The sequence below is a fragment of the Aulonocara sp. 'chitande type north' Nkhata Bay genome, linkage group LG2 (genome assembly GCF_057382095.1).
Source record: "Aulonocara sp. 'chitande type north' Nkhata Bay isolate Kocher_YH1m ecotype deep benthic linkage group LG2, A_spYH_male_GT1.1, whole genome shotgun sequence".
Classification (NCBI taxonomy): Eukaryota; Metazoa; Chordata; class Actinopteri; order Cichliformes; family Cichlidae; genus Aulonocara; species Aulonocara sp. 'chitande type north' Nkhata Bay.
In genome coordinates, this window is record NC_141345.1 from 19,386,480 (window position 1) to 19,395,000 (window position 8,521).

At 45.2% G+C, this 8,521-nt stretch overlaps 1 protein-coding gene across 1 annotated transcript in view; it reads right to left on the reverse strand.

The window, feature by feature from the left end:
• The window catches only part of efnb1 (ephrin-B1), a 57,143-nt gene extending 49,210 nt beyond the window's left edge, over positions 1-7,933 (reverse strand). The window contains exon 1 of the mRNA XM_086307719.1: positions 7,238-7,933. Coding sequence (XP_086163845.1) covers positions 7,238-7,353 — 116 coding nt within the window. The 5' untranslated portion in view covers positions 7,354-7,933. The remainder of the gene's footprint in view (positions 1-7,237) is intronic.
• Positions 7,934-8,521: the final 588 nt, after the last annotated feature.

Consider the following 8,521-nt stretch of genomic DNA (forward strand, 5'->3'; position numbering starts at 1 on the left):
GCTACCACACTATTCCATTACTTTATCATTCTATCATTCTATTATCCTACCACTCGATTCAATTACCCTGTCACTCCATTAGTGTACTCGTAACAGTGAACAAAGAGCTCCGTGATGATCATTAATGATATGTTCCGAGCTGGTTGTGGCGTGGTCATGCTTCATCCAGGCTCTTCTTGTAAAAATATGATCTTTTACAAAGCACGGCTCATTTTTGGTTCCAATTAAGATGTCAAACGTAAATTGAGAAGCTCGTCGGCAGCCATAAGAAACATCTAAATGTGATACACTTTATTTTATTATTCTTTTTTGGAGCATGCAAAAGATTACTTGCCTTCATTTTCTGCAAGAAAAAACTGAGGACGTAAACTGTTACTCGACTTGCAGAGTAAAAGCATTTTTTGTCAATAATACACATTTTTTAGTGTTGAAAGTTCCAGAAAAACTTTTGTCCAACCAAATCTATCGTTTGATTAATTAAGTTGAAACTTGTAAAAATGCTACAATTTTCATTTGTATTTTTGTTTTGGAGTTTTTAAAAAAAAGGCGAGAAACCGTATAACCCTACATCGCAATTTATATTCCCACCTCAGTGTTTTCACCAATTTTATTTGTTAATAAACACGCACTTCCTCCCCTGTCCCACACATTTTTGCGATTAGTCGCTGGGCTCCGTCACCTCCTGGCACAGTAAATGCAAACCAATCCTACAAAGGTCTTTAGTGTGCCACAAACTCAGAGGGGGAAACAGATCCCTCGTCGCCTGTATGCCGGTGACAGCCCCTGACGTCTTAAAGAATGTGCGGTGCAGCTGGCTGTTGAGGTTGCCTGCCCACTGTTAGGGAATGGCATCCGATGAGGTCTGCCTCCTCAGCACAGAGGGGTTCTATGAGAAAGAGTTAAGTCTGTGAGGTCAGTCTGGAGGAGGAGGTTACGAGTTCCCCGAGTCGGAGCCGTGGGGGTAATGGTTTTAGAGATGGCTGTCACACAGATCCGTTCCACTGTCCAATACTGCCGCTGATCTCCACCAGCCCGAGTCTGCTTGCTTTTCAATTGCTCAACTTCTCTCTCCCCGTCCTCCTTTCTTCTTTTCTCCCCTTCTTTCCTCCTTGCACTGACACATGGAAGTAATCTAGGATCTCTATGCTGGACTTAAAGGATGTGCGGTTGAGCCCGGGGCTGCATTTCGACGCTCTACATTAGCTTCCTTTCCTCTTCTGTTTAATCCCCTTATATTCAACTGCTCTTATTTAAAAGAACTTAGCTGGAAAACAAAAGGCAGACTTTGCCCATTCAACTTTTTTCTCTCTCTCTCTCCCTCTCTCTTCGTTTCCTTTAACTCTGCATCCCTTCCCATTTTTCTTCTCGAATCAGCTAAAAGCACAGGCGAGGCGACAAGTAGGACTCTTAAGGGAAGCCTTCCAGCACCGTCGTCTGTGCCTCTGCTTGGCAGAGCCGGAGCTGATGGGAACTTCCTGGTCGCTGCCAGCCAGGCCTCCGTCTAATGAAGCCGGGTCGCTAACAGCCTGTAAGGCAGCCACTGTTCAGCCACTCTACACTCATCCACCACCCGGCCCTCGACACTTTCACAGGGGCACACTGGCACGCTCCTAACACTTCCTTAATGCTCCGCTGTGGCTGGACAAAGAACAATGGCGCACGGACGTGCACTCTTAAGCACTCCTTCACTTCCACGAGCTCAAGAGGAAAAATAAACAAGACTCAGACTGATTGGAAGTTTATTTTATACTCAACTGAACTTACAATTACTCTTTAAATAAGCATCTATACACCCTATTTTTTCCTTTTAGGAGGTAGGATCCTTTATTGGGTACAAGCAAAAGAAGACAAGGCAGGAAATACGGGACAGAGAGCAGGGGAGCGACTCCCAGCAAAGGAGGCAAGCCAGTTGCGGTGCTGCTCGGCTGAATTTGCACCCATGTGGTGCACGCCCTAACCACTCAGCTATCATGACCCATTTAAATGAATGTGGTGTTTATCCCAGTGAAGAATTTTTTGTTGCATAATGCACTTTGCTGCATTTGTCATTGTTATCAGTGACTCACAACTCTGACTCACTAGCAACTGTCACACCTATATGAAAATTCCCCAAATGTAAAAACAGTTTTTACCCCAGGGCTTTGGTAACAAGTTCCTATCTGTCATCCCCCCCCAAGCATAAGTATATTAGATGTCTTATTTCACACAAACACTCCAAAACAAAAAGTGTTAAAAATGCTAAATCCTAACCAGCTTTTCTTGTATGAAAAATTAATTTAATTAATTGGTGGTGGGGGACAGGAATTAGGCAATATGTGTGCAATGTGTGCATTTTGCTGATTTTTTCTGTGCCGTTTCTGTTAGTTGATGTGTGTGCAATATTTCTACTAGTGTCAGGTTACAATCCTGAGCTGCAACTCCCCACATAAACAAAAAAAAGTCAATACACTTGATTTGGATTTTTGCCTGTTTGTGTAGCTGTATATATATTTAAATAGAAGTACATATGGTAATATTGTGATATGACACGTTGCCTGCGGATTTAGATTCTCGACGTCAGTAAAGTTGCTGTTGATTGTGTCCAGTCACTGCTGTTTATGTTCTTGTTCTGCTAATTGACTAATCCTTCCAGGCATTGTCCACTCTTGCCAAATGATTCACTGCTTTCAGCTGCTGTCCCTGTAATATGTCTTGAAAGAAAACCAACTGGAACTGTGGGTCACGACGACCAGTTGGAAAAACACACACACACACACACACACACACACACACACACACACACACACACACAAACACACACACACACATAGAACAAAAAGACGGAGGAAGAAAGAAAGAAAGAAAAAATCCAAACAAATTAGTAGCAAATGCTACTTTTCCCAAACTCGGGGAACAAAAGCTTTGGTTTCGTGTGCACCACTGCTTGAATATAAAGAAATGAATGCATCAATAACACAGCAAAACAGAATGATCAGCTTTCAGTGATGTGGCAGCCAAAACCACCAGTGGATAAAGTGAGTCCATCTGGAGCAAAACCATGATGAAAAAGCTGCATTGTTTTCCTCTTTTTCTTCTTCTTCTTCTACTTCTTCTTCTTCGCTGAAATAACCTAAACGCCCTGCAGCCCTCTTTCCCGAGCCCAGGTGCCTTGTGTAGATAACCAAATGAAGAATCTGCCATTACCCACACACACCGCTGAAACAACAGTCGTGTCGACACAGAAGCACGCGTGTGCGCGCACACACACACAGACACATAAAAGCAAACGCAGCTGTCCTTACAGCGAGACACAGGGACCCTTTACAGCACTGTGGGCCAGTTGCTATCCAGAGGTATTTCTTATTGGTTGGCCCTCTCTCGTTCTCTCTGAGTGGGGCTCAGGCTCTAAGTCCTCTCTGTGTGTAATGAGATCTCTATCAGAGGGAAACATGATCAGAGTCTAAAGGGTGGAGAAAGGGGGAGACTGTGGGAGGCAAAGAGAGAGAGGGAAAAGGTACGTATCGCGAAGGGGTAACGGGGGCAAGCGGCGGGGTGTGAGGCAGGGAAGAAACAAAAACAGGCCTCTGACCCTCCCGACAGTGACCGCGGCTGCACGGAGCAGGAGAGGGGAGCGCTCGCTGGACTCCAAACCAAATCCTGATTCTCGTCTGAGGCTGCATCCGGCTCTCGCTCAACAGGTTTCGGCAGTTTTCAAGTTGTGCCGTTTCAGTTTGTTTTGTTTCACTTCCTCCTGAAAGTCGGCATAGCTGAGCAGGTGAAAGTGGCAGATGAGTCAGTGTCTGAGAACAAACCCATTGAAATGATTGCTTTTGTAAGAGGCACTTCCAAGATAAGGAAGACATTGTATTCTTCTCATTACCTCATGCAAAGAAAAAAGAAAGAAAGAAAGAAAAAAAATCTGCCTAATTAGCTTATTGTAAAACACTAAACATGAAAACAAAACCAGCAGCAGTTAAATTAAATTATGCTGTGATGGAAATGTAGTGAACCAATAAAATTGCTGCCTCATCATCTCAAAGCGCTTTGCAATAAAAAAAAAAGCCACAAAAATTCCCTTTTTTTGTTTTGGGAAAAATTAAACATATTTGCTAAATGTCCCAGTGGTAATAAAGTTTAGCTTAATTACAAGCCCACTGAACCATTTAACCACGCAAGCGTGATATGAAGCAAACCAGTCAACTGTTAAACTCTGAGCCAGACAGCTGAGGTAAAGGGACAGCAAAGTAAGTCGAGTAAAGTAGAGACTCACAGGCTCGAATCAGGAGACTTTACTTTTTATCAAACGCGAACGCTCTTTTCGTTTTTACCCCCCTTTCTTCTGCTATTTTGCGTCCCTTTGTGGGCTTTGACACAGAGGCCAAAAAATAAAAAATAATTCATGCAAAGTCTTTCCAAGCCTCACCAAAAAATGCAAAGAGTTCAAAAGCAGTGCAGCAGACTGTTGCCCAGCCTGTGGCCGCTTCCTCGCTGCATGTTTTTAGAGGTGTGCAACTGTGTTTTCCATCTCTCCTCCTCTCCTTTTCTTTCTCTTACCCCTCTCTCACCACCTTGTTTGTCTCCTGAGCTGCTGCAAACAGGCTGTGGTAGTTACAGGTCATGAGGTAAATATTAGCCGAGGAGGGCTGGAGGACGTGCAGGAACCGCTCACAGCAACCTTGTCAGATCATCATTAAATTGGCATCACTGCAGTGTACCTCAGCACAGTGTGAGTGTCAGTGTGTGTGTGTGTCCATGTATGTAGCACGCCTGTACATAGCGGCGCTAGCTTCAGCCAAGGCGATGGGACGTGATCAGTCATAACAAAGTGACATTTCGTGGCGTAATCCCACTCAGCTAAATGAGAACTAATCCGATTTGCTCTGATCAAATGTTAGACTGTTCTTTACCGGCCGGGGGGACGCTGACACATCTCAGCCTTCTTCTTCTTTTTCTGCACGGCTGCTCCTTCATCACCCCCCCCCCCCCTCCCCTCCCACCGACACCCCTACTTTGCCACTTCACTCATCCGGCCTCAAATTAAATATCAAAAATGTATGATGCATCCTGCAGCACAAAAAAAGAAGAAGAGAGAACTAAAACTCAAGCATGTTTCCTCTTGTTATTTTTCTCACAAGACAGTGCTACCGTGATGATGTATGCTGCCTGTTCAAGCACGCTGGGAGGAAATCAATTAAGCAAACCCCCAGTTATTGATAATACAGGAGGCGGGAGTGATGGCATCCTCACATGAAAATCCATAGCAGCAGGAATGCACATAAACCTGCACAAACACACACACTGTAGCGGCCCAAACCTGCTGGTTTCCTAGACTTTGCCTCATAACTCATGGCCTGTGGGGAGGCACTGGTATTGTTATAGTTTTTGTGTGTATGTAGTACACTGTGCAAGCAGAGGGCCAGATTAATTTATTAGCTGAGGCAGCAGCGCTCCCAAAAGCAGGAACAGGAAGTAAGACATCGTAAATCTCGATAAGTCACCAGATAGTGTACTGTACATTTCTATAGGCTTCTTCCACTGTTATCGCTATAGAGTAATATAGGCCAATACCGAGAGATGGAGTTTAGAGGAACAAACAGTGAAGACTGATGCTGATTCCTGCGCAAGCACACCCACCCCATCTCTTTTTCTTTTATTGCCTATCAGCGAGTGCTGCTGACTGATACATTTCAGAGCAAAAACAGGTTTGTCTCTCTCTCTTTTTTTGTTATTGTAAAGCCTGCACACAGCAAGATAATTGTCTATTGTTTTCCAAAAGGCAGAGCAGCGGGATAATTAGCTTGAGAGAACACTTTGCAGAGTGCATTATTGTTCCACTGTGAACTTTATGAAATATTCAGCCGTTCGTGGGGATTTTACAAGGAGCAGAGTGGAGAAACAGATGGAGAAACGATCTTCCAGTCCCTAAAATCCCAGCATGGTAACCTTCTAAGACATTCCCTTCAGGTGACATCATCAATCAATAAATGTCTCCCTCTATTTTTTTTTTTTTACTCTTAACTAAAAAGTGTGGATTTTTGCATGTGTGTGTGTGTGTGTGTATCTTTGTCTGATGACGCTCATTGTTCCACTACTTCTGCAGCCAAATAAAACCTGATGGGCCGTAGTCTTGCCATTAGGACCGGGCCACACACACACACTCAGAGACACACACTTCAATGAACATGGCAGCAATATTCATACCCACTGACTGCACAACGAGCCTCTATGACATTTGACATTTGGGGGATAAATCATGGATTCACTTCAATGAGTAACTTACAGTTATAGGCTGGTCGAGCTACTCTCCATTTCCCCCCAGTGCTGTGAGCTCGAATGAAGGTCAGCTCCAACCACACAGATCTTTCTCTCTCTCTCTCTTTTTCTCTTTTAGTTTATTTTCCCCCCCTTTATGAATGCTTTCCAACATGATGTAAATGTGGGAGTCAAGTCTAAGTGGGTGATAATTGTTACCAGAGCGTAATCTATTATCAGTAGTCTGGGCTCACTTTACTTGTTTGGATGGGAATAATATGGATTTTTAAAGAAAGTGTCTGGCTTCAGCTGCTGACTTTTGAAAAACGTGTCCTTGATTTCATGGGAAGAAATTGCGCTGGATCCAAGCCAGGGTAATTAAGAAAAATACAATTATTTTCAATCATTTGCTCACCTGATATCTGGAACCATCTTGTTATGCATTTTTGTGGGGAGAAACTAAATTCAAACTTGGCCACTTTGGACGGAGTGTGGCCCTTGTACGCCTGTTGGGAGGAAAAAATATCCTGCGCTATAGCTGAACACACTTGGCGTGGTTTACTTGACTTTTTCACCTTTATTCTTTGCACCAATTATGAGTGGATGAACTTCTCACAGCCCTAGAATAGCCGTGATTTAGTTGGAAAATAAAACGGTGGGTGCAATATTGCGAATAAAATTGCTATAATTACCCATCTTAATGTGTGATTTAAGCTGGGCCCGTTGTACATTGTATAAGCATGTACTTAACGGTGTTTCTTCAGTGTTGGGAAATTCCCCACTGGGAAAGACGTCAACGCCACACTCTGCGGCGCAGAGAGGACAATTAGAACTAAATAAATTGTGTTCTTTTTAAGATAATTGCCACATTTAACAGAACATTTAACCCAACGTGTACACAATGGCAACTTTTCCATAAATGTTAGCCCTCCATTGAGCGCGCACACACACTCACACACACCCATAGAGTTTGACACCCTCGTCCAAATGAAAATGCAAGACTTACTTGGGATTCTGCGAGCTCCAGATTATAGTCTCCAGCGACTTAGCCGAGGGTAACGCCGACCTGCACATTATTGTAAAGATCCAGAGGTAATACTTCCAACAACCGAGTCCCGCCATTCTGATAAATGCACAAGACGGGTGAGCCGAGAACTCTAGAGCTACGGACGGTGCGCTTGGCAACCTTTATCTGCGGTTCGCCCGGTGGGAAGGTGAGCTACGATCAGTCGGGAGCATGTGAGGTCGATATCAGATACATGTCCTTGTGTCCGACTTCTTTAGATCTGCTCCAGACCCCGTGTCCTTAACTGAACTGCCGTGCGAAGGAGCCCCGGTTCTTGATAGGATTTGGAGGAAAGCAGCAGCAGCAGCCCACCGAGTGTCCTGGTTGACCTGTGGCTGAGGCAGTAGAAAGAAAAAACACGACCTTTTCTTTCACTCTGTGGACAAAACTCAGCGATCCCTATGCGTGGAGCGGATCTGACCAATCGCGCAGTTTTGCCAAAATCTGGCGATGCGGCTGTCGGTGGAGCGCCGCGCCGCGTCTTTGTCAGAGCTGCCCTCGGTGGTGCGTGTACCTGTCGCCGTTTATAGCCTACAGATGACCACATTCATCCATCAGTCACAACTCCGCAGCACGCCAGGAATCCCGAGGTCCACTTCATTCCAGTGTTATCTTTCACTCCTCCGCCCCCCTTCTTTTGCTATTCTTCCTCCCCCCCCCCCAAAAAAAAAAAAGGAATTGAGTTTCTATTGTAAATATTCCTCCTGGCTCTCAGTGGCGTTACGCGTGCGTGTTGCGCTCCGGCAGGGTCGCTTCTAGTCCAACTCGGGCATGCTGCGTGGCCGGTGCGTAAAAATACAGTCCGGTCTCCCCGCTAGTTTATTGCTTCATGAAACACACACAAAAAAGTGCCGAGGTAAGATTAGACCTGCTCCCCTGCTTCTCGACGTGGCTCCTAAATCAACTCACCAACATTTCCACGCCGGTATGTTGTTTTTTTTTTCTGACCGTCTGTAACACTGTGCACTCCGGTGTGTGCGGCAGCCCGAGCTCAACTGTAACCCGAGCTGAACAGAGCGCATGAGGAACAGCCCACTGTGCCAGCAGCGGCCAATCACAGCGCTCTGTCCGAACTTGGAAGCAGGAAGCGAAGGCATTTAAGGGACGTGGATGGGTAGATGGTAGGTAGAAGGAGGGAGCGAGAATTGGTGAGGGGGGCGGGGGTGTTATTGGGTTGACCCCACATCTCCACCTCCCCTCTCACCACCACCTCGGCCCGAGCCA